Consider the following 26,635-nt stretch of genomic DNA (forward strand, 5'->3'; position numbering starts at 1 on the left):
CCTCTCTGGGCATTACGTGCCAGCTCAACAGTGTCCATTTCTCCTCCCTATCCCGGTCACCCTGAGGCTGCCCTGTTTCTTTAAACTGACTCCTTATAATGAGTTTTCCCATCCAGTTTCTTAGACTGATCCTTTGTAATTATTTTTATCCCCACAGAGTCTCCGCAGCTCAAGTGAGCTTCTTAAGAACCTGCACCTGGATGTTGGGGCCCTAGGGGGTGATTTTGAGTATGAGGTAAGAGCCTGAAGCTCCTGCCGACAAATGCGCCAGCCTGGGCTGTCCCTCCTTGTTTCTTAGGCTTTACACTTTGTGGGGTGCATTTTTGAAAGCTGAACCATTTTATTTCAGTCCTCTTCGCATGGGGTTTCTGAGAATTGGTGGAAGGACAAGAGGGAGAAGGAGTTTATTAATTTACCAGGTAACCACCATTCGTTGACTGCTTCCACAAAATACACTGGCAAGTGTATCGATCACTCAAACATAAAGGAGATATGGCTTGCTGCCCTAAAACCTTAGAGTCTCATAGAAGAGAGAACTAAATGACTAGAACACACAGAGTAGGGTATGCTAAAGGCTTCAGCACTCTCAATTCATTGCCATTGAGCTGGAAACTACTCGTAGCTGACCCTTCAGTGGGTTCCCAAGGCTATAAATAGAACAGGAGGAGACTGCCTATCTTTCTCCTTAAGAGCGGTTGGATTTGAACTGCCAGAGAGGCATGGCCTCTGGATTAGCAGCATAACTCTCTCTGGGCTGCACCACCAAGGCTCCCGTAAGGAAGGTTAAATAGCATGCTGTGAGAAGAGAGAACTCAGAGGCTCCTTGCAATTTGGGGTGACTGCAGAAAGCGTTATTGAGAAGCAGACATCTGAAGTAAGCCAGGAGGGTTGATGGGCAGGACTCGAGACGAGCCGTGAGAGGAGAGCAGATGGTGCAGGGTGAATTGTGGGGAAGATAGGATGGTTCCTCCTTCTGGAATGCAGAGCTCAGGTGGGAGAGCACTGAGGGTGGGGATTATGGAGGCAGGCTGGGGCTGGGCCGTGGAGGTCCTCTATGCCCAGCTGGGAAGTTTGGATTTGATTCCATATTACACAGGCTTTGGGGGCTACCAGAGCTTTGAACAGAGATGTGACTTCTTTCAGATTCCTAATTTTGACTGCTGGCTGTGGGAGACATGGCTATATCCGTCTTCAAGGAGTTTGCATCTCAGGGAGAAGAAACTCACTAGGTACTTGGTACTTAGTTCATTCACGCCCAGCAAATGCTGGAGGAATGACTGTTTAGGAAACTGTAAAGCAGAGCATGTGAGCAGCTGTAGCACAGATGCACTGTTTGACAGAGTTCTGAGGACGAAGTTGTTACAAGAGATCAGGGGAAAGTTGATGGAAAAATGACACTCGACTTGGGTCTTAAGGAGTAGGTAAGCTTTAGACGTGGAAGATGAACGGGATGTTGCAGACAAGTAAACAGCTTGAGTAAAGGCACAAGGTCTGGAAGATGCAGAGCGTGAATGAGAACACCTTCCCAAATAGTCTTACATGCTGCCTGTTGCTTCTAGTCCTCCATTGCCACTGAACTGCTCTTTATAAAACTCAAACAAAAACAAATCCCAAAACCTAGGTACCTAGAAATACCTAGAAGTTCCCAATACATTCTTATACTTGTACAAAAAATAGTAAACTCAGTGATAGACTTCCCGGTCTAATTAAGATAAACTCAACATTGAAATACTGATTGTAAACTTAATCAGTTAAATTTGTCACAAGACTAATGTGTGGCGTGCTGGCAGCACTGCTAAACTAAAGGGCAGGAGTGTTAATCCACCAGACGCGCCAAGGAGACAGTTGGACAATCCCTTCTGGTAAAGGTTTACAACCTCAGAAACTGGGTGGAGGATCAGGTTGCTATGAGTCAGAACCAGCTCAATAAATGAAAATATCAAACATTGGAAACATCTTATTAATCAATTAGAGCACTGGCACTTTATTAGAATGTTGATTAATCAGCCATGCATTCATTGGGGTGAAGGAAAAGGCTGTGATCAGCACAATATTTCTAAAGAAAAGCAAAATATGGAGAGATGCACAAGAATTAGAGACACTGCCTGCATTTTCAGTAAAAACGACTGTTACAAGTGGGCACATGGACAGAGAGGGTCCGTGAAGGAATGTAATCCCTGAACATACATGGGTTTGGAAGGTGATGTTTCTATGTAGGCAGTTGCATGTGTTATAAATATATCTATATAGGGCAAAGCTGTGTCAATTTAGCTATAACTAAAGCTAAGAGTTGCAAGGTCTGCAGACTCAGAAGCAGAGTCTCTCAGACATCAAGATCAGTTGGTCTGACTATCCACAAAGAACGTGTTCTCCATCCTATGTTGGGGAGTAGAGACTAGAGTCTGATAAGCTTGCAAGTGGCCCCCTAAGGTTCAGCTATTGCTACCCCCTATTTAATGTGTAGAAAAGTGAAGAAACTCAAAGATACATGGAAACAGTCCCAAGAGAAAATAGAATTCATGAGCTCAAATCTCCACAGCCCTGAGACCAAGGGGTGCCTAGCTCCCACTGCCGACCACTCTGAGCAGGTTCACAGTAGAGGGTTCTGGATAGAGTGTGGGGGGAAATATGAAACAAACCTCAATATATAGGCAAGACCAGGTTTATTGGTCTGATGGAGACAGAGAGAACCTTTGAGCAGGTGACCCTTAATTACCCTGCAAGCTGGAACTGAACTCACCAGCATGACTTTCACAATAGACAGGCCTGTAAGGGGAAGAAAAGCAGGTACACACTCCTTCGAACAGTTAACCACAGGAGACCATGGGGTAGGGGAGGGGGAATACTTGCCCCAGGATAAAGCGCAGGAGGCAGGAAAGGAGGAGGACTGAACCAGTGAGCACAGGGAGGAAGTGAAAGAGTACTGTAGCATTGTGGGGATTGCAGTCGGTGTCAGGGAACAAAATGGGTGTGAACTGTTGAATAGAAAACCAACTGATAAACTTTCATTCAAATGATAATAAAAAGTAAAGGAAACAAATTCATCTGTCAAGCAGTAGTAGCCGCAGCATGGATTTAAACTACTTCCTTATTATCACTACGCTCTTACTATCTCTGACCCTAATTTCTTGGTTTTCCACTTAACGATGAGAGCCTGGTTGATGTCTTGGGCCACTAAAGGCTGCACATCCTGGCTGACGGGCCCTGAGATTAGAGATGGAGGTGGGCCTTCTGGGGTGATCTAGCTCTAGACACTGGGTAGGCCCTTTTTTATAATTAGACCTCATTAGTTCAGATTTTTGGCTCTGACCAGATATATTTTAATCAGTAATTTTAATATTAGTTATCATTGAGTCTGTTGTGGCTTTTACATGCCTTCCACTCTGGGGGCCTCACATCTTTTTGCACTCTTATCTGACAACATTCTGTGATGAGCTGTAAGGTTTTCATTGGGTGATTTTTCCTAAGTCTGTTGCCAGGCCTTTCTTCCTAATCTTTCTTAGCCTAGAAGCTCTGCTGAAGTCTGTCCAACCCCGTTGTCTGCTGATATTTGAAGTACCACTGACAGAACTTCCAATATCACAGCCGCTTGTAAACCTCCGTAGTACTACAAACTAGCAGATGGATAGTGGTATAATTTTAGTACCCTCCCCACCAAGTGTGTCTCATCTGATACTTGTCTGCTTTGAAACAGTTCCTTCTGAGTGGGGCCTGTTCTGGTTGGGTTTTATCCAAAGTCTTTAGTCAGTTTGGTTCCCTAAACTCTAAACGTAGGACTTTTTGTTTATTCTCCTCTGCCATTATGGTGTGTAGTACAGATGGAATAAAAGAGGGCATCAAACTTTGAATGGCCAGAAGAATGACCATGAATGGAATTAGGGGTGTCAAAAGGAAGTTTGCTGTGTTTTTGGATAATGAGGACAGTTTCCAATGAGCAAGTTAGAGATTCTGCTGTATTCACATACATCTATGTGGCCAGCACCCAGACCAGTGTCTGGGACACAGAAAGGAAGTACCTGGGAGAAGTTTTGCTGCATAATTGAGAGAAGGAATAAGGGAATGAATGAATGAACCCCATTGAGACAGAGATGCTCTTCACTCAGGGTGCATGCAGTTTTCTTCTCTTGACTGTCCTACTTTCTGGATAGAGTAGCTACATGGTCCCTGCTGTCAGCTGGTGGACTGAAGATCCTAATGTGAATCAATCATGATTGCAGTTTATTTGGGCTAATTTTTACTTCACAATGGTGTATAGATGCCAGCAAAGGGGTTTTCTACTTTGACATGCCCTGGCTTTTCAAAGGTTTTCCTTCTGATGAATCTGCTTCTGTGCTGGAGTGGGAGCTTTTAAACATATTCTTATAACCTCTTTAATATAAATAGGCCGCCCAGTGTGACAGGGGGAAATGTCTGGAGTGGGAGGTGTTAAGGACACCTCCCACCCCTTTCTTCAGCATCCCAGCAGATTTCGTTCTTTTTTGCCACATGGAGTGTTGAGTTCCTGTGCTCTAACCTCAGGCAGTAGCTAGAGCTTTTTCTCTTGAGAAAGATTAGTGGTGGGATGAGTCGGAATCTCAGCACAGACATGAGCATTGCCCTTTGAAAAGGTCTGGTTACAGTTAACAGCCCTTGGATCTTTGAGCTGATGTCCAGTCTCTGCTCCTGGGCCTCCAGGTGGCCGTAGAAGATCCCTTTCAGTGGTCCACAGTCACTTTGCTCATGATTCCATAAGAGGGCAGTAGGATGGTAAGAATGCTTCTCCCGCTTCATCTTTCCCTCCCTTACCTCCCTCCCAGCTTACCCCATTTCTAGTCTTCTTACAGAATCAAAAAGCAAGGGTTCATGAAACAGACAGTGAGAATGGGTGTGAGTGAAGGTGGGGAGAGTGAAGGGCAGGGAGCAGGCAGCATGCAGAGATGGTGAAAAGCCTGTCAGTGGATCAAAGGCGAGGGAGGGAGCCAGGGCTTAGAAATAGCAGGCAGTGATGTTAGTGTGATTGGAAAGCGCTAACTACACCAGGGGGCTGTGCAGTGAATGGAGACTAATCGAGTGGGAATGCGATGTGGAGAGTCAGCTGGACTGACGGCTGCCTTGAAGGGGACCTCCCCACATAGGACCAGCACCAACCTTGATGCCCAGCTCCCCCTCCTGTATGTACCACGTGGACTGTTGGAATCCTGCTGTAAGGGCTCCAGCACTGGAGGAGGGGGCTCACACCGCTGGACCTATCCTAGCTTGGGGGTGGATATTAAATATTCATGAATGGCTCTTTCAGGCACTGTCCTGCACCCCTTCGCATGCAGATGGCAAGGTCTTTTTTAAAAAAGCAACAGCAACAACAAAAAGAGCAACAGAAATTTGCCTTGAGATAGTCAAGGACCTGAGGCTGTGGCAGAAGTGACAGAAGGGACAGGACTCTGAGCCAAGGGCAAACCCCAGGCCTTACCTGAACACCCCCAAGCCCTGGGGCAGGAGATTGTGTCTTCCTTACCTAGGGTGCATTCCAGTCCAGGCTTTAGGCCTTGGGCCATGGTGATGTGGGACCAGAGTGTCAGGAGTGGAGAGTAAAGAAAAAGAGATGAGCCTGGAGTCAGACGGGTGTTCAGGACACGCAGTTTTTCTTTGGTGGGTAATCTTTAGCAAATGTTTGCAGCTACCTTCTCTGCCCTGAGATGTGCCTAAGCTGCCCTGTCTTTGGAGTTAGTCAGGATGGCCACAGTGAATGCAAGCTGAGGTCGTATTAGCCATGCTTCCCAGTCTTAATGTGTAGGTGGGCACCTGAGTGTAAGCCCCACCTTGTTAAAACAGTAAGAAATTAAGCTTGCACAGTTAGATAGACTGGACCTAACATTTTTGTAGGAAGATTGGGACCCTAACTACCTGGACCTGGTAGTGAGAGTCTCATTCTGATTTCTGATAGATTATTTTCCATAATTTTGAGTATTAACATAGGTGGTCTTCAGCTTAAGACAGGATTCTGTCTGTTCTGTTATGTGTATACTCAGTTCTCATGTAAGTCAGATACCTTTTTTTAAGTTTTCATTATTTGTCTCTTTTGTTTTTGTTGTTGTGTATTGTCGAGTCAGAACCGAGTCATAGCTAACCCTCCAGAGGGTTTTCAGAGGCAGGAAATCGCACGGGAGGAGACTGCCCGTCTTTTTCCTGCACTCAGAGCCTCTAGTGGTTTCAAGTTGAGTCATGTGCCTTCTTTGGGTGGCAGTGCGACTCTTTACCATGGAGCGACCAGAGCTCTCTTTCTTTTTTTAGTTTTTATTATTGGTGCTTTTTATTTTCAATTATCTCTAAATCATAACATCCGATATCTTCAGGTGAACATCTGTGAATCACATAATCAGATTATATGCCACAATATTGTCTGTAACATGTTACTAACAATAAGATGGGCCCCCAGAAAGCTCAGGCGATTGTAAATGTGGTTCATAGTGACTGAAATATATAATGTGTTATAGCCTCTGGTTAACATTTATTTCACCACTTAAGAGTTTAATAAACGCTTTTCATAGAAATTTTAATTTCTATAAATTTTAATTTATAATTTTAATAAATTTATAAATTTTAATTTGTGTAAAACTTTATTAGGTAATCATTACATCATCATTTTGCAAAGTAGGAAGAGAAATCTGAATTCCTTACAATTGGATGACATATTTCCTCATGGTTTTTTTTTTTTAAATTGAGCAAACATTCCGTGAACCCCTTCTGTGTTCCAGGAACTAGACGATGAGGATAATAAGGAGCTAATCTGGTGAGGGAAACAAACAAAGTCACATCTGTTTGATTGCTGTTAGAATAGAGCATGGGAGAAGGCTCATCTCAGGCCTGCTGTCATAGGATCGAGAAAGGCTTCCTGGAAGAAGTGATGCCGAGGACCAACGGCAGGTTGTTAGTGGGCAGTAGGGGTTGTTAAGGCACAAGTATGGGAAAGTAACTGGACAGTGTGATGACTGTTCACAGGGAGTGATAGATTATGTGCAGCATGTGGCTGGAGATGAAGCAAGCCAGGGCTGGGTCAAGAAGGCTCTGTGGGCCCAAGGATGAGATGTGAACTTTATCCTGAAGATGATGGTTCCGTACTCATAGCTTGATACCTCTCACCCCTAACTTAAGATCTATTATCAGACAGCACTTCTGGAGCCAGGCTCTGCTCCTGCTACAAGCAGGAGAGTCTTTGCTCTTGAATAAACCTGGCCAGATTATTTCCCACTTGCTGGGTGTTTGTGTGGAGGGCTGATAACCTTTGAATGCCCCCAGGAACTCCCACCTTGTAGGAGCCCCACAGACTACTTACTGATCTCTTCCCCATACTGGTGATTATTGGTCTATCAGGAGGAGAAGGCACAGCCTGCACCCTTAAGCTGGTTTCCTTGACGAGGGACTCGTCTTGCTCCCTGCCCTCACCCAGGGTTCGTGGTGAGGTAACCACACTGGACGTTAGGGATGGAGAAGGACAGGTCGTACTGCAGGGTCCAGCCTTTGTGTTTTCAGTCTGGTAGGGAGCCCACCCCTTCTAAGCTTTTCTACTTAGAGCTGATGAGGCTGATGACTGCATCACCGTCAAGCCCCTTGCCTCTTCCCAGTGCTTGTGTTCAGTAAAGACACATAATTAGAGCTCTCTGGGGCATTTCTCCTTTCTTCACAGCTGACTTCCTGGAGGGCAGGATCTATGTCTTGTCCTTATTTGGGCCCCCTCAGGGCAGTGTTCTTTTACATAGAGGGTGCCCAGTGAGTGAATATGTGAGTCAACATACAATGTTGTTGTGTACTGTCAACTTGGAACCAACCATTGCTGACCCTCCAGTGGGTTTCCAGAGGCAGTAAATCACAAAGGAGGAGATTATCCATCTTTCTTCTGTAGAGCATCTTTTGAATTTGAACCGTGTACCTTTGAGTTAGCAGCACAATTCCTTACCACTAAGCCACTGGAGCTCCCTATAATGTTGTTAGTTAGGTGATTGTATTGGTTTTGACTCATAGCAACCTAGTGTGACAATCCCCCCGCCCCTCAGGGTTTCAGCTTTAATCTTTATGGAAGCAGTTAATAGAACAATAGATCAGGCAGGCATGGTTCTGAGTTCTTTAGTTTGTTTAAATCTAGTATCATTGAGTTGATTCCAATTGACAGCTATCTCACTTTTTATTTATTTTTTTTTTCAACTGTTATGGGCTTTTATTTCTTGACCCATATACTTTCTTTTTTTTTCTATAATTATATTTTATTAATTTTCATAAACATTTACAGAGATTTTGGGCTTCCACTCATTCATTGTTGCACTATTCTCTCTACCCTCCTCCCAGTTTGTTCTTGTCCAAATGCCACAGTGCTTGTCAAAGCCTGTTCTGCTTAATCTTCTTTGTCAGTGTGTCCTTTGCCATTCCCTATCACTCCTCCCTGAGAGAGACTTCACCCTGAGTCATAAGGAAAAGGGGATGGCGTATTCTCTTAGCTACTTCCTGCTGAAAAGGGACGCTGTGGGTTTCAGGGTGAAGATCTTCTCTCACTACTCTAAAGGGCCCCTTTGGCAGTAGGAAACACATAGACTATTATGGAGATTGATTTTGGAATTTAGATGCACTCTTATTGATTGTGCTTGGCCGTACATGTTCATATCCTTGAAGATGTATCATGGGGGTGTTGCAACCTAGAAGACACAAATTTGACTAACAAGTTATAAGTACATGAGTCCAAAAATTATGGAAAAGTAAAAGAAAAGATTCTTTCATTGTTTTACAAACCCTCCCCCAGGTCCCCTCCACCATGTAACCCTCGCTCTAGTCTCCTGTGATGACAGAAATACCCAGTTATATATCTCTTTTAAACAGTTCTCTCCCTCCTCTGTTTCAGTGCAGTATACATTATTGAACCCATCTTACTCATTCTCTCCCCAACCCCAAGGACAGTCCCATTCTACAACAGTGGCATCATGTAATATTTGTCCTTTTGTGACTGGGATATTTCACTCAGCATAATGTTCTCCAGAGTCAACCATTTTGAATAATATTGCATGAGTTCCTTGTTTTTTAATGCAGCATAGTATTCCATTGTGTGAATATACCACAGCTTCTCTAGCCATTTGTTTGTTGATGGGCACTTAGGTTGTTTCCAACTCCTTGCTATCTCACTTTTTAGAAAAAAAATTATTTATGCTTTGTGGTTTCATAACAATTCATTGTGTTTAATAACAATCATTCCCGTGCATTGTGTCTTAAAAATTAATCACCAAAACAACTATGAGATACCATCTCACCCCAGTCAGAATAGCAAAATTTAACAGAACAGCAAGCAACAAATGCTGGCAAGGTTGTGGAGAAACTGGAACCCTTATTCACTGTTGGTGGGAGTGTAAAATGGTGCAACCCCTGTGGAAGGCGGTATGGTGCTTTCTCAAAAAGTTGCAAATAGAGATACCATTTGACCCAACAATTCCACTGCTGGGAATATATCCCAAAGAGACCATAACTGACATCCAAGCAGATATATGCACACCCATGTTTATCGTGGCTTTGTTCACAATAGCAAGGAGTTGGAAACAACCTAAGTGCCCATCACCAAACGAATGGATAGAGAAGCTGTGGTGTGTTCACACAATGGAATACTACGCTGCATTGAAAAACAAGGAACTCATGCAATATTATTCAAAATAGGTGACCCTGGAGGACATTATGCTGAATGAAATATCTCAGTCACAAAAGGACAAATACTGCATGGTGCCACTGTTGTAAAACAGGACTGACCTCGGAGTTGGGGGGAGACTGAGAAAGATGGGTTCAATAATGTATGCTGCATTGAAACAAATGAGGGAGAAAACTGTTTAAAAGGGATATGTGACTAGGTATTTTTGTCATGACACGAGTCTAGAGCGAAGGCTGCTTAGTGGAGTGGACCTGGGGGGAGGGTTTGTAAAACAATGAAATAATTTTTCTTTTACTTTTTTAAGAGGGCAGTGTACTAGGGGGGAGGGTTAGGAGGGGTGAAAAATGCAACAATGAATGAATGGAAATCCAAAGTCTCTGTAAATTTTCATTGAAATTAATAATAAATTAAAAGAAATTAATCACCATTGATCTATGCCCATTTTTACATGGTAATAGATCTCTTCAGATCTCCACTGGATCTTTTCTAATTCCTTTTCCCTCTCCCTCCACCCACCAAACTCTGTGACTATGTTTTCTCCCCCTTCCTGCCCTTAGCCTCTCTATCACCTCCCCATCCCTCTTTGGATATCCATATACGTCTTCCGAGTTATCCTGTTTTTACAATAATGGCTGTATGCAGTATTTGTCCTTAGGGCCTGAGTTAGTTCACTTAGCATAATGTTCTCAGCTTCTCTCATGTTATATAGTATTTTTCGAAATTGTTCCTGAGTGCTGTATACTATTCCATCATGTCAATGTACCACAATTTCTCAATCAAGCTGTTTGTTGATAGACATTTGGGCTGTTTCCATGTTCTTTGTTTGTTTCCATGTTCTTGTGATTGTGAATAATGCTGCTCTGAACATCAGTGTCCAAGCTATCTCATGTGTGTTTTTTTTAAATTTTTTTGAATTTTATTATTTTTTGTGTGTGTACCGTCAAATCGAATCTGACTGGTACAGGAGGAGATTGCCCCTCCTTCTCCAGCAGAGCATCTGGTGATTCAAACTGCACACCTCTGGGATTGCAGTGCAGCTTCTTGCCACTAGGTCACCAGAGCTCCCTGATATCTCATGTTTTATAGAGTGGAATTACTCTATAGTTTTCTTGCCTGAGGGAGGTGGATGGTGCAAATGGTCAAGTGCTCAACTTCCACCTAGAAGATTGGTGGTTCTACCTCCACCTGGAGGATCTGCCTCATGATCTGCTTCTAAAAGTCACAGCCTTTCAACGTCTTTCGAGTAGTTCTACTCTGCACGCATGAGGGGGTTGTAAGTGAGAACTGGAGTGATGATGGCTAACAACTATTTTTATGGAATCATGTTACCAAAACTTTCTTTGATCATGCCACTAGATTGGATTGAACCCCAAGCTTTAAGTTAATAGTCGAACATAAATCTTTGCAATAAAATGACAAGACATAAAAAAAGAGATCTATCAAGTACAACAACAATATATTTATATCTCCAAGAAAAAAAAATTGAACATAAATCATTTATGCAACTCAGGGACTTCTTTAACTCATTGAATGAGGTGTGTTTTGTTTTGTTTTTTTTTAAAGTTAACTAATTTAATGAATGTTGACTTAGTTTTTCTTCCAACAGCCCTATGAAATAGGTACTGCTACTTCCCGTCTTTTCGATAAACTGAGATTAAGTAGTTTTCTGAAAGTCATACAGCTATAAGTATGCAACTAAGATTTAAGCTGAGCATACCTGGCTTCTAGCTCCCCATCCTTGGAAATCTTGACTGCTTTTCAGTAGACTGCCAGACCTGCAGACAGGTGGTCCCATCCTGGGACTCAGTGGATACTTGAATGGACAGCAACAGTAAGGGCCTTGCTTAGGGCTTCTTCGGCCCTTAGACCACTCATTAGTCATCATGCTCCTGGTTTTGAGTCTTCAGGATAAGCAATCAGGAAGTCTTCAAAATCCTTGACCAGAAGTTGTTCAGACTGGCAGCCCCAGTGTTAGCAAGATGATTTTTTGGGAGGAAGGCCTCACACATAGAGCCCAGGAGGGATCACTGGTCGTATTTCCACCTGAGGGTTTGCTCTCTCGGTTTTGATATATTCAGAAGAACTTGAGTAGAAGCAGCCTTAGATTTTTCATAGTCTCTAGAGTGAGGTTTGTGTGGGGATAGATTGTACTAGCTGAGGTGTGCTGCTCAGATCTTTTCCCACGAGGCCCTGCTGAGGTCAAGTTGGTAGATTACCAGCCTCCAGCTTCTGCACCTTTGGATCTGCCAGTGTTCATGCCAAGGCCGTGCTTTTCCCCAGGGACAGAGTGTAGCCATTTCTACCCAGGTAGAACTCCTTTAACATGGACCTTTTCACCTGCCTGGCCACTGTTTTCACAAAACTGTGTTATAACTGGAAGTTCTTTCTAATCAAATCACCTTCCTTCCTTTTCTTCCATCACAAGTATCAGACCTGTATCATGTTGTGAAGACTGTCCTCACCTTCTCTAGTCCCCAGTCTCCTTCATCCATCACAGAGATTTCTACCAGTAGATCTCTTGTACACCTGATCCCCTCTTGGCATAGCTGAACTGACAAAGCTTGAGTAGATCCTGTCTCCAGGGTTGCACATGATCTCTTTGCACAGAGACTAAGGGGAGGGTATTGAAGAGGGGAGCACTTCTCATTCCCCGCCCCTGTTGCTTTTAAAAAGTGAAATATAGAAACTGAAGACATTGGGCGCTTTCTCTTACATGATTATTAGTTATCATTCTGACTAGATACTCACTTTGGAGCCAGTGGGGCTGGAATGAAGTTGTACCATTGGAGACAGACTTATTACTCAAGGGCCTGATAGGTGGTAAAGGGGGTGGATAGTCCTTTGCACTGGTTTCCAAGCCCATCTGTGGATGGAGGCCAGGTTGGGTGTGTCAGTTACCATCGAAATTCTAATTACTAGATCTGGAGAGGAGCCAGGAATAAGCATTTTAGAAAGCTTTTCGGGTGTCTGAGAACCATTAGGCACAGAATTAGAGTCAAAGAGTGCACATCTCTGCCTTGTAGCAAGTCCTTAAACTCCTTTTTATAATCCCTAACGCGTCTTCCTTCTGACGTGCTCTGTGCTCCCTAGGAGTCTCCCAGGACAAGCCCCCCAGAGGAGAAGAAGGATGCTTCTCTCGACTCCAATGCTGCTGGTCCCCCGACGCCCGGCAAGCTCTTGAGCCAGGATGCAGACAGCAGCCTGAGCAGTGCCGATGGCCACGGACAAGAGGGAAGAGAGTCAGGCTCTTGGCACCCTGGAAAAGACCAGAGTGAGAAGAGTGATTCCCAGGCCTCTAGGAGTCAGGCGATGCCCAGCATGCACCCAGAGGGTGCTCAGTCTGCCAGAGTTTCTGAAAAGAAGACATCTGTGGATGCAGGAGAGGAGGGCTTCACGAAGGAAGAAGCTGAAGAGGAGCAAAAACAAAAGGCTTCCACCCAATCAGAGAGAGGATCGGATGTCAGTGAAGTACGTCACCTGTAGGCAGAGGCTGGCTACAACCTGTGCTGTTCTCTTAAGCCTTATGCACATTCTCAGCCCCGCATCTTTACCACTTAGTCAGATGATTCATTTGCAGGCTCTGCACTGAGCTCACAGCATCACCCACAAACCTCAGTTGTGACGAACATGCCCAGATCCAGCAGATTGAAAAATCATGAATGAAAACTCCAACACTGCTGGCAATAGAACTTCACATCACTGGCACTCCCACTCCTTGGGTTATTAATTTCTTCTTCATTCTGTCTCTCTCCCTTCCTCTCTCTCTTCTATACCTTAGCATCAACGTGGGGTCCACAGGGCTCCTGTAGAGGAAGAAGCCTGAGGGAGGTAGCAGCATAGCTGAGGGTATCCGTCCTGCCCACACAGGTAGATCAGGTTATGGCAAGACTCTGTGCATTGATTTCTGGGCTCTTTCTGAACCAACTCAAAACACGAGAGTAGTGTAGTCACTTTGGCAAGTCCAGGACAATGATATCAATGGGCAGAGGTATGCCAGTCTCTCTTTGGCATTTTGGATTTTCTAACCCCTTATCCCTATTCCTTCTCCAGATAGGTGGTGAAGTAATTAATATAAAGAGCATTTTAAAGCTCTTTTTTATAGAAAAGCACATTCATCCTGTTTCATTTAGGATCAGAGCCGACTTCACACTCGCGGCTTTCTAACCCTCCCACTGCACCTGGATCTCCTTACAATTACACAGCCTTGTAGGTCTGATTGAGGGTGTAGCTGTCCAGTCTCAGCCGGGCTGCCCAGCCTAAGGGTAGGGAGTTGAGTGCATGTGTGCAGAGAGAATGAGAGGGTCTCCAGGTCCCTCCATGCTTTCAAGAAGAAGCATTTGCATTTTTTGTTTGGGCAGAGATCTGTGTTGGCACTGCAGTCTGAATGAGATTCCCCAGCGGTCCCCCTCTGCAGCGTCCTCGGTGATGTGTCTGTATCTTTTGTTTCAGGAGCTGGAGGTCAGTGAACGTGTGAAGGAGTTGCAGCTCACCGACTCTGCTGCTTCCAACTCTGAGTCCATCAGTGATCTGGTGAGTTTAAGGTGAGGTAGTGCAGTGATGGTGAAGAGCAGGAGGGAATTTGAGTCCCTGTGGCATTATGCGTTATTATAATAGGTTTTGCTGTTAGTTAAAAGATTGGTGGTTTGAACTCACCAGCCTCTTTCTGGGAGAAAGACGGTTAGTGTTCTCCCATAATGACTTACAGCCTTGGAGTCCTGATGGAGGGTTACCGTGAGTTAGATCGACTCTGCAGCAGTGGATTTCATTTTGGTGGTTAAGTAATTTGCCTCAATACCATATAGGAAGTAAGGGGGTGGTGATGATAGTGGTAGAATTGAAGTTTAGGTTGTGTCTACCTCCAATTTCTCCATCATTAAGTAAGATACTACTACCTGCTTGAACTCTGGTGGCCTAGCAGTAAGGAACTGTGCTGCCAATCTGGAGACACAAGTTTGAACTCAACATTTACTCCACAGGAAAGGATGAGCAGTCTCCTCCCATATAATACATTGTTGTTGTTGATTTCCATCAAGTTAAGCACAAATCATAGTGACCCTATGAACAAAAGGCCTGAAACCTTTATATAGCTATCATCATTTATTAAAGTTCATAGCATTACCAGGGACATGTTGTTTAGGAAGTGGATGTTGCTCCTGCTTCTAGTGTAGTGCCACTGAAAACCTGTTAGTGGGGTCAGCTGTAGGCTGGTTCCAACTTGATGGTACCTAACAACCACCACCACCACCCACCCACTTGATAGCTTTGTTGTGAAAAGACAGTGAGGGAAAGAGCATACAGTATTAGCCTGTATTAGAGAAACATTGGCATTGATTTCATTTATGGAGCCCTGGTGGCACAGTGCAGTGTGCATTGGGCTGCTAATCTAAAAGTTGGCGGTTGAGATTTGGCAGGAGAATGCTCAGTCTCTTGTGAGGATTTACAGCCTCAAAAACCCTTTGAGGGGTCGCTGTGAGTTGGATTCGACAGCAGTGAGCTGGCTGGTTTGTTATTTCTCATTACTATTATGGTTGTGAACTGCTCTTGAGATCAAATGAGTTGCTTCTAAGATGTTAGCTAAACATCAAATACACACACCAGTCTCTCTAGGACGGTGGAGACTAGAATGAGAGAGAGAGAGAGAATGAATAAAAGAAAGGGAGAGAGAACATGAGGGAATGAAAGTGAGGGAAGGACATCGCTGAGCTGTGGTGTGGACCAGCCCCCAGTCTCTGAGCAGGAGTGATGTTGTGATGGTTTTATTTCTAAACTCAAATCTTTGTCCTGAAATGCCAGCATCTTTGTCCCAGACCTTCTACCCAGCCTGCTGTGTCCTGGTTTCGTTTGCCAGGTCCATATCTAAGGGGAGTAGTTTGGGGTGCTGTTTTGGCAGAGCATCGCCTCTAGAAACTCTCCTCCATCTGTTTGGAGGAGACAGATCAAAGGGAAGGGATTAATGGGAGAGGGTCAGGGATGAACAGTAATGATTTGAGGGGGGTGCGGTGGAATTAGAAGGCTGTATGCTCCAGCCCCTCACTGAGCCGTGGGCTTAGGAGGCAGATGGCAGCTGCATTAAGTGGAGTAGAACTCAAACTGAAGGGAAAAATGTCACCAGAAAGAAGAAAACCCACACACTAGGAAGAGAAGGCAAAAAGTCATTGTTGTTGGCAGAAACCATCCATGAAGAATAGCCTTGTCAGAGAATGCTTTGAAGCAAGGGGTCCAGCCCTTCCACATGAGTCACCCACGTGGAGAAAAGTGCCCATCAGCATTTTTCTTCTCTCTGGGAGTGGATCGAGAAAGCCATGGACAGCAGGACCAGACCTTGGCTAGGCAGCTCTCCATTAATCAAGGCTGATGACAGAACTGTCCCCATTAGCGTGCTGTCAGGTAGCAATCCTTCACTTAGCCCAGCAGGGATCGCAAGCTCTGAGGGGTGGGATCATGGTCCTGTGGCAGCCGAAGGGCAGGCGGGAGCTGGCACCGGCATGGGCACCTGCCGTTTGTAGAGGAGCAGCCGCTCATTAATCCCTATTGTCCAGAGGGATGCAGGCCAGGAACAATAAGGAAGGAGCTGGGATGGGCCCACCAAACCTTGTTTCTAGGCTGCCTGTAGGTTTTTCTGGGCTCTTTGGCCTCCTTCTGGTGCCCTGGTTGGACACTGGATGGGGAGTGACAGCTGGGGAGTGACAGGTTGTGTCATGGAAAATGCTTGGTGTTTGGAGTCAGCCCAGGGCACGTATGACCCTGGGCCCCCTGCTTATCTGCTGGGTGACCTTGAAAACCTGTATCCTCATCTGGAGGAGGCGGCACAAGTGTCAGCCTTTCCGCATTACTCCCCTCCCCCATCATTTAATTATGAACGTTTTCAAACATGCAGATACTTTAGAAGAACTTTACAGCAAACGCCCATGTACTCACTGCCTTGAGTCTGCAATTCACCTTCTCCCATACTTACTTTATCACTCATCTGTGCATCTATTCTCAGGGTTATTTGGGAGATTGAATTTATTAAACAGAAGCCAAACCAGTCAACATCAGATTGATTCTGATTCATAGTGACCCCTTAGACGTGCCCCATAGGGCTTTCAAGGCTGTAAGTCTTTACAGAGCAAACTACTACATCCTCCTCCTGAAGAGCAGCTGGTGGATTCAGACCACCAACCTTTCGGTTTGTAGCCAGCCACTTAACCACTGCGCCACCACATAGCAGGTGCCTCTCTGCTGGGTTGGGAGTGGGGAGGGTGAGCCCTGCTGGTCTTCCCGTTTCTTTGTCCTAGGACTGCGGTTTTCGCAGCCGGATCACCGAGCACCTGCTGGATGTGGATGTGCTTTCCCCGGCCCCAGAGGGAGCCCGCTGGAAGGTGAGTCTCTCAGTTGGGGCCTCACTCTTCCTGGAAGTGGCCTTCTGGAATAGGCCAGAGCTGAGCCTGCCTTTTCTGGGCTTTCTCTAACTTCTTGTTAATTTGAACAAGATCCTGACTCTTGTGTGTCTTTGATGAAGTTTCTGACTATTGCCAGTTGGTTGCTGCTGTGAATGAAGCATTTTAAACTTATTTGCCTCCCTATTTCTCCATTTGTTCAGCAACTGAAGATTGCCTATTCATATGTCCTGTAGTTTGTGAGGCTGAGATTACAAGTCTCCTCACTCGGCCCTTGTAGCCTGCTTTCCTCCTCAGCCTGCTTGCAGCACACTTGCCATGTCCCACCACTCGACATTCCTGGACACGCTGTCCACTTCTTTCCCTCTGTCCCCACCAGCTCGTTCTCAGTCTTAGAGATGCTGACATCACCTCTGAGCAGGATGAAGCGTTCCCCTCTGTTGCTCTTCTGAGTGCTGCTGTTTTGCTTTGTGGTTGTCTGTCTCCTCTTCACATGTAAGCTGTGTGTGGATGGGTGTTGTCAGATCCAGCACAGGGTATAAGCTGACTCAAACAGGTTCTGTCTCTAAGGAGCGGAAAGAAAGAAGATAATTTTTTTTTCTCTTCTGTGGGTTTGGTAAGAGATTCTGGCACATTGGCTCTGCAGGTTTGAGAGAATGTTTGGTTTGAGTGAAATGAAAATTTTGTGGGGTATGACAAACAAGAGTGATTAATTTAGTCCAAGATTAGACATCCTTAGCAAAATGAGGTCTGGAGATGGGATGATTTTCAGGCCAGTTGCATTTATTTGAGCACCATGTGTTCTTCTCAGCTGTGGGCTATTGCCTAGCTACCAGCTCCTGCTGGACTTTGGCCACCCCTGTTTGCAGGCCCAGAGGACGTCAGAGTACAGTCATGGGCAGTTGGAGCAGGTGACTTGTGAGGCCATTTGTCATTGAGTGAGTGGGATGATGGTAGGATAGGCAGTGGGGGTGGGTTTCTGTTGCTCTGGCTCAAAGAACCTGGCCACTATCAGAATTACTTGGGAATACTTCTAGAAGACAGACTTCTAGGTCCTACCTAAGACTTAATGAGACCGGCCTGCCTCTTCTTTGGGTCTGCCGCTTTGCGTAAAGCACCAGTAGAGTCTGGCTGGTTTTGGTTCTCTCTTGGCAACTCCTGAGGCGGCCAAGGCTATAGCAGGGAAAACTCCATGCTTTACCTCATGACCAGGCACTTGGGGTGTGGGCAGTGCTGGGTATTCAGTGGGGCTGACCAGAGAGAGCCAGGTGGGAAGGTCAGCCTCTACCTCTCTCCTGTCTTTAGACAAGACAGGCCAAGCAGTGAGGTGGAGCTGGGGGTGTGAGCAGCCGTCCCTGATGTCCTTCCCACAGGCTTTTGCTCACTATTATTTCTGTTTTTACTGAAACAATTTCTACATGTCTAGTGCATGACACTGAGTATGTTTTTCAGGTTGTGTAACCATTCTTGTGATTCTTTTCAAATCATTTCACCACCATAAGGCCCCTAAGCAATCCCTTGTCTATTTTGCTCAGTCTTCTCTTACAACTGAGCTGAACAATTTTTTGTTCATCATTTTAAAAAGTTGTATAAGTGACAACTAAATTTTATATATTAAAATTGAGTCTTTTGATAAGTTTTGGCATATATATATATGCAGGAGTAGCATCTACTTCCTAAACAACATGCCTCTGAAAACTCTATGAACTTTGAGAAATGTCCGTGGTTGTAGAGGAGCTTCAGGCCTTTTGTTCATAGGGTCACTATGAGCCGTGCTTGACTCGAAGGCAGTCAACAACAACAGCGTGTGTGTGTGTGTGTGTGTGTGTGTGTGTAGAGAGTATGAATTGATCATAAATTAGAAAAGTGATGACGTAATTATTTTAACTAGTACAGAAGGTTAAATCCCTTGACTTCTTGCAGATGAAAACTAGCAATAGTTTCTAATAGCATTTTTTCTGTACATTTCCATAAAATTTTCTCTGTGCATATAAACATAAATCTGTTAGATTTTCTGGATAGTTCTTCCCTCCCTAAATCTTTTTCCCCTTCAAAAATTGGAATTGTATTACAAAAACGGCTTGGTGGCATATTCTGCCTTACCCTCTTTCGTGGCTGCATAGTATTCTGCCCTGTGTCCATGTACCATAACTTATTTATCCAGGGACAGTTTTATCAGAGACAAAACCCTGGAGCTGGGTTAAGGGTGTGGAAATGGTGTCTTAAACAGCTGATCCTTGGCCAGAAGCTTAGAATGTCTTGCTCTCTCCCCTTTCCAGCTGATGTCCTCATCTGGTTCCTTTGAGGCATTTGGGAGCAAAAAGGTCTAGGAAAACCATTTAACTCTACAAACGGACCATCTGTCTGGGTATTTTCCTAGGATGCCCCTTTTTCTTTGGTGGCAGTGGTAGTGGAAGGCTCGCTCAGTTAGTTCCTCATAGAAGCGGAGAAAAAGGAAACCAGGAGGGAAGAGGCAGACGGCTTTTGTCTGCAGCTGGCCCTGCGCTCTGCTGCCTTTCTCTTTATCACATGTGCCTTATAGCATTTCCATGACTCGGGCATCGGCTCCCCAGTTTTCATTAACAATTGTCCAGCTTTCTACCTATCCTCATACATTTTCATTTGTTACATGGAATTGGCCTGTGTGATCACCCCCCCCACCTTATAAAGTGAGAGAAGAGTATTTGGTGGGCTTGGTGTGATTTGTCGCAAAAGGTCGTGCATTTGAACAGCCGAAGGGTAAAGAGGTGGGTGGGCGTGTGGCCTGCAGGCTCTACCCAGGCTGATGCGATCAGGAGTGGCAGCGCTGGCAGGGAGCCCTTCTGCTGCGGGCACAGGGGGGTGTGGGGGGCTCATGAGCAACATGCCTGTTTTTAATGGAATCTCAGGAAGCCGGGCTTTAGTTCAGGCCCTGCCCACCCTCCATCTCCCATCCAGATGGCAGCGTCAGCCCCAGCTGTTGGGCACAGGCTGCCATTGGAGAGGTGGGGGTGCTGTGGGCACAGGACTGGGGACCCCACTGGGGAAGACAGAGTGAGCTGTCGCCTGCCCCACCTCTCCTGCTAACCCTGGTGTCCCAGAACAGACGGGACCCCTGTCAGTGACAGAAGGAGTGCTAGGCCTGGTATGGGGGGGTGGCAAAGCCTTTCTTATTTTTTGTTTACTTGTTTCCTTCGGCTGAGAGAGAAGGGGGAGAGGAGTGAGGGGAGAGGAGTGTGGGGAGAGGCGCTCACTTTGGTGGCATGCCTTCTTAGAGCAAGGAGTTGTGTTTTCAGTATGAGGTCCCATTGCATCCTCACAAGAAGCCCCCTGCGCTGTGGCTTGTGATCCCATTTCACAGTGGTGCAGACACATGTCCAGGCAGGATGTGCTGAGTTCAGGCCAACTACATGGCCACAGGAATACTTCTCTTCCCTTCCCCAGCTTGCCAAAGTTGCCTAGACTCCCAAAGTTTAAAGTACACTTTTTTAAAAAAACTCGATTTAAAAAAAAAAAATCTCTATCTTGGAAAGTATTTCATTGTCTGTGGTGGGAGTTGGGTGCTTGAGGGGTGTCGGATGGAGCTGAGGCATCCTTTGCCTTCCTCCGCCAGTGCCTACATGGTCCCTTTTCTGTCTGGGTGTGACTCTCTTGTTCCATCAATTCTTCATCTCTCCAAGGATCTTCCTCAATAATGTATTTGCCTTTCACCATCCTCATGTATCCTTAGCACTGGGAAGTCTAGAGTTTCCATGGATTTGAGGTGTGCCCACATGCGTCTGCTTTCTCTTTGCGGCTGATGGTGAAGGCTTCCAACAGCAGGAGGCAGGATTTTCTTTCCAAATGTTGTCCTTCAGCTTCTGGCTGGCTTTGCATACCATGACAGTGGGTGTCTGACTCAACCTCAGGCCAGCAGGCAGGCCCCAGCTGTGGGGCTGGGGACTCAGCCAAGGTCCTGGGGAGCTTCCCTGTGCACTGGACAGGCCTTTTGTTTCATGTCCTGTGGGGTTCCTACCCACTCCACAGCCAGCACGGTATACTCTACTATGCATGGGAGCCAATAGGAGGATCACAGGGTCCAAACATGACTCTTCTAATAAATAATTTCCATTGCTTCTTGCCTGCAGACCCAGGAGTTGTTGAAGGAGGAAAAGGTCTACAACCACTCCAGCCAGCATGAGCTGCAAAGCACGCAATCCAAAGGCTCCAAGAGGTATAGTATGTGGGAGGCTGCCTCAGGAACCTGAGAGGTGGCCTTTGAGGTGGCGTGGACATGGGCGGAGCTCCTAGCTTTGGGCTTCACAGCTTCAGTGTGCTGCTGCCTGGAGACAGGTGATGAATGGGCTGGGCGATTTGCAGCACATGTGTGTCTGTGTTTGTGTGTACATGTGTGTGCATGCAGGAGCATCCTGCTTTCTGATTCTGCACCAGCAGTGGGATGTGAAGTATGTTTGGTAGAGACTTTGCACACTTGGAACCAGATTGTTGATTCAGCTGGTGCAGGACTGGCCATGGATCAGGGCTGAAGCAGCTTGCTGGTGATCTGAGGAAGCCATACTGGCGGGTCAGCCCTGCAGCTCAGAAGCTCCGACGAGGGACCTACCATATCAGAAATGGCAGCAGATGACTGTGTGTATGTGTGACTCTCGCTCTGCCTGCTCTCTCCAGGTTGTCTCCTTTACTTCTGCGTGGGGAGCAGCTCCAGAGTCCCCCTCCCAGCCAGGCCTCTGGAGGAGGGTCTGCACAGGGCACTGAGGGGCGGCCTGAGCAGAAAGAGACAGAGGAGCCCAGGGAGGACTCCATTCCCAGTTCCCCACTGCCGATTTGCCTCCCAAGGTATGAGGGAGTTGAGGCTTTTAGAGAGGTGGTGGCCTGTCCTGGTGTATGGTTGACTTGTGTGCTGGGGTCAAGTTAGCAAAGAAATGGGGTGGGCTTGGAGAGGAGAGCAGACGTGAGCTCAGGCAGCAGCAATAGAGATTTCTGGTTAGCATCCTAATAAGAATTGGGAATGAAGGGACCTGCTTTTTCTTAGTTCTCAGTTAAGATTTAAAACTGGGGCCTACAATCTGATTAGGGGAGTTTAAAAACTCTTCTGTGAGGAAGTGTCTCTTCTGCCCCACCTGCCTCCTTGCTTGAGGTTGGGGCAGAGGTTCAGCTGTTGCCCTGGCCGCTCTGTTGTACCAGAGACCCCTTTCTCCAGCGTTCTCCCTGACAGCACCTTCCCCCAGCATCCCTCTCTTTAGTCATCCAATAAACCCATATGCCCTTAGGTCCCAGGGGCACAGAGGTGTGGAGCCCCCTACCTGAGGTCAACTCGGAAGAGCTGGCCCAGAGTCTGGCATGCATTTGCCAGCTCTGCTACCTGGTGAGAGATTGATGCTCGTCTTAGACGTCACAGTTAGAATGCGTCACTGGGGGAGGTGAGCAGCAGCGTATTTAATCAGTGGCATCCATAGAGCTTCTCCTTGGTGCCATAACCAGTCTGCTTCCCAGGGGGGAACAAGTCTCTAGTCTTCAGAGTAAACATCTGGGGAAGAGACAGGGCAGGGAGTGCGAGGTTTGAGACCCGAGGGGAGGAATCTTGGTTGGGACTGACTCCCTTGTCCCCATCACAGCTCATGTGACCCCCAAAGGAGATGACCTTTGGGCTGCTCCCCTTCCTAATGGCTTTTCCACAGTTGCTTCTTTACTGTTATCAAGGGAGCAGATCCCAAGCCCACCTGCTGCCCATGAGGGAGACGTGAAGCGGCGCTCTGAGGTGGAGGAGCCGGAGCCTGGGCAGGAAGAGGCTGAGGAGCAGGGGGCGACTGGCCCCATCCTGCCAGACTCTGCCGAGGTGTAAGGGCCAGTTGTACTACGTCTGCCCCTGTCCTCTGTGTGAATAGATGCTTTAGGGGTCCGAGTACTCTGGGGTGGTGGGGAGGGGTGCCCCCAGCTCTGTCTGGCTCAGTGGGTACAGTGTGGGGGATGTTGAGAGTGCATATGATGTGCTGCATACGGCCTTAGAGTCCCAAGCGCTAGTCACTGAGCCTCATGTGGGGATAGCTTGAGTCAGAAGAGCTGCTTGTCAGGAACTGAGCTGTGAAGGTAGAGGTGAGGGAGGACCCCCTACTTCAGTGGTAGAATACTTGTTAGTTGTGAATTTTTTTTAAAAAAGATTTTTATGGAGATATAACTCATATACATGAGAGGTTTAATTTCTATACTCTGAGTCTGAACTATACAAGCCCATGAATTTGAATACGTATACACACCATGAAAGAAGCACCCAAATTTGATAGAGAACACTTCCGTGTCCTCATGCTTCACCTTCAGTACCACCAACCTGGACACCACTGTTCAAGTTTCTCTCCCATAGTTTTTCTAGTTTCCACTACTGTAAACGAGATTATATAGGACCTGTCTTTAGTGTCTGGTTTCTTTTGCTCAGCAAGTTATCAGGCTCATGTTTTGCATCGAGCTCTTCTAAAGTTTAGATATTGCTTAGCTTTTCTCCTTCCATTCTTACCCTCTCCTCTACAGATGAGGAGACTGAGGCTTAGAGAAGTGAAGAGATTTGCCCAAGGTCGCATTGCTGGTTGGCTTCAGAATGAGGACTAGACTGTGCTCAGCGGAGCCTGGACTTCTGGCCTTTGTCTGCAGCCACCTTTCCTTTTCTTTATGTGGAGAGTGGCAGCTGTCATGATTTGAACTGAGCAGGTGCAGAGGAATTAAGAGCCCTCAGAGCTCGGGGCTGACCCTCGAGCAGAGCCAGGCTCGTGATCTGATTACCAGTGTCATGCAGAGCTGGCAGGACATACGAAGTCTCAGATCCCGTCTTTATAACATGGTAGACGGTAATACAGGGAAGGGCTCAGCCCACTTCTCAGACGATGAGACCCCCTAAGGGGAGCTGTGACCCCGAGGAATCACAGGCTTTCCTTTCTTCAGTGGCTGTGGACCATATTGGGGTTGACCATGGGGAGACTGGGGAGGTGAGCCTTAGCATGCTCGGTCAGCGGCATCCAGTGCACACGTGTGCTGTGTAGGTCTGCTTCTTTGTGCCATAACCACTCTGCTTCCCGGCGGGGACACGGGTCTCTGATGTTAATGCCATCAGCTGGGCCAGAGGCAGGGTGAGGAGAGTGAGGCCACCTGAGGTGGAGAATCTTGGTTGGCATTATCTCCCTTATTCCCCTCACAGCTGTTTCTATAGGGACAGGAGGCAGATGTATGTCAAAGAGGGGGTGACCAAACCAGGGCCAAAGGGGCATCTCCCCAGGTGTGACCCCTCGAGGTGGGGGTGCTGGACAGTGAGGCTCAGGCTGGGGCCCAGGCTCCCTCAACTCCTCGCCATCTGCCTTGGCTGGTTATTCTCTTGGCTTTGTGTTTATCCCCCTTCCTAGTGAGGCTCCCCTTGCTGGGGGCTCAGAGACACTACTTGGCCTTGAAGTTTATATCTACACACTGCCCTGAGGACATGTCTGTTGTACTTTCCATGAGCTTTTTCAGACCCCATAACTTTCTTGTTATTAATCTTCACAGCTACCTATGTAGAATCGATTGGATTCTGGAGAGAGGTCTTTGTCAGCTTCCAAAGATGTAGTGAGGCTGAACCCAAAGGGGTGAGGAGTGGAAAGCAGCAGGGAGTAGGCCAGATTAGGAGAGTCACCAGTGCCAGGATGCTGTGTAGCCAGGATACTGGGGAGTGGGAAACAGGACCCCCCTCCCTTTGCCATCCCAGAATCTTCCATTAGGATTTATAGAGGGCAAATGAATGCAAACCACTGGGTTGAATATGAAAGGAGAGGGATCGCTTTGATTCTAATCCAGGCTTTCATGAACTCTTTCTGTACTAGTACGCTCCTTTCACCTTTTTTCTGGGGTGCCTTTCTTTTCCTCTCTCCCTGCCCCCCACTCCTCCTTGCCTTCCTTCACATGCCTGGCTTTGTGGCCAGTCTGTAACGGTGATGCTCCCACAGAACCTCTTCTTTGCCAGAAACTGCTAGAAAATGGGTCTCATTGCTGCTGATACTTGAGGAGAATGGCCTAGAAATCAGACTTGTCTCTTCCTCTGGTGTCTTTGACTTCCCGCTTGTCTCAGAGATCTTTCGAGGACACCGTTTACTGCCTTGGGCCTAAGCCGGGCATTGGAGATACCAGATCTAAGTCAGGGTTGGAGAAGAAGCCCGTTGAAAATGACCCCGTTGCCTGCATGCCAGGTGCGCGCACACATGCTCACTGGCGCGTGCAGCCTGGGTGCACACTGCCACCCGCACCGATGCCCATCACTCTGAAGCATCTGTCCCTGGGGCTCCACAGAGCTCCGCAGTCCGCAGGGAAGAGTGACATTAAAAGGTACCATCTCAGGGAAAAAAAGATGTTTCCAGCCAAGGTTGGAAATGAGCTGGAGGGTTGATGAGGCGGAGAGCTGCAGGGGGAGGCCCTTTCCTAGGGTGGGATTCTCAGCTGCGGTGGCAGCAGCAGCTCTTGCATCTGCATTAGTCAGACTGTGTCAGGGAACTGAGAGGAAGCTGAGGTTTTTGAAAGTGGGGAGGAGATGGGGACAGAAAAGAAGTGAGTGTAAAGTTTGTGACCGTTTCTGGTCTGAGCCGTGTTTTGAGTAAGCAGGGAAGGGAAGGTCTTAAATTTCAGAGACATCACCTGCCTTACTTAAGAGCCTCTCCCTGTCCTCACGGGCCACAAGTGGAATCTTTAGCCCTTGTTTTTTGTCTGTTGTTGCTCCGGTCCTTCCTGCTGCCTTCGTCTCTTGTAGCTCTGGAGCTGAGAGGGAAAGAAGGCTGGGTTCCCAGTAGAGATGGCTGGGTCCCCCTGATGACTCTTGCCATGGTCCTCTGACTTGGGCCGTGCCCACATAGTCCAGTTGAAGTCACCCAGGCCCCCATGTCTGGCTAGTAGCCAGCTGCCTGAATGTGAGTGTGAGAAGTGTGACAATTGTGTCCTGAGACCATTTTCTCACCTAGTTTGGGTACCTAGAATTTCAAACATAGACTGGCCTTCAGGGAAGCCTTTCTGGGAGGCTAAACACTGCTTATGCAGTCATTGCTTAGAACATTCTCAGAGTCTAGGCATATCCCTTAAGAACCAGAATAAACAGCCTTCATTCTTTATTAGATGTCTTTTAACCAAGAGTTGTTATTCTTTCACTTGTTCAGTGTAGGTTAGTTTAGAATATCTCTTACTTGTTTCTAAACATTGAATTTCTGGTTGTTGTTACTGTTATGTGCCATCAAATCACTTGCAACTCATAGTGACCCTACATACAACATCCCTAAACCCTGCTCTATCCTGTGCCAATCTTACTGTCTCTGACTCACCTACCCCCATAACCCCAGTTAATGAATCTATCGATTGCATCGAGGGTCTTCCTCTCCTGCGCTGTCCCTCCACCCTCCCAAGCATGACATCCCTCTCCAAGGACTGGTGTGTCCTTGTAACATGTCCAAAGTATGTCAGACGAAGCTTCAGAATCCTTGCCTCCAAAGAGCAGCCTGATTTCACCCTCTGGAGGACGAACCTGTTCGTTTTCTTAGCAGTCCATAGTACATTCAATATTCTTGTCCAACACCACAGCTCAAAGGCATCAATTCTCCTATCCTCCCTAGTCATTGTCCAGCTCTCTGAT

General features: G+C 46.7%; 1 protein-coding gene across 1 annotated transcript in view; it reads left to right on the forward strand.

Moving 5' to 3' along the window:
• Positions 1-26,635, forward strand: part of CEP164 (centrosomal protein 164kDa) — an 83,030-nt gene that overhangs the window by 37,103 nt on the left and 19,292 nt on the right. Inside the window, 8 exon segments of the mRNA XM_006890877.1 lie at positions 158-235; positions 12,743-13,120; positions 14,102-14,182; positions 16,930-17,005; positions 19,747-19,778; positions 21,159-21,223; positions 21,679-21,846; positions 22,711-22,848. Coding sequence (XP_006890939.1) covers positions 158-235; positions 12,743-13,120; positions 14,102-14,182; positions 16,930-17,005; positions 19,747-19,778; positions 21,159-21,223; positions 21,679-21,846; positions 22,711-22,848 — 1,016 coding nt within the window.

This window comes from Elephantulus edwardii, unplaced genomic scaffold, assembly GCF_000299155.1.
Source record: "Elephantulus edwardii isolate Elephantulus edwardi_28Jun2011 unplaced genomic scaffold, EleEdw1.0 scaffold00093, whole genome shotgun sequence".
Taxonomy (NCBI): domain Eukaryota; kingdom Metazoa; phylum Chordata; class Mammalia; order Macroscelidea; family Macroscelididae; genus Elephantulus; species Elephantulus edwardii.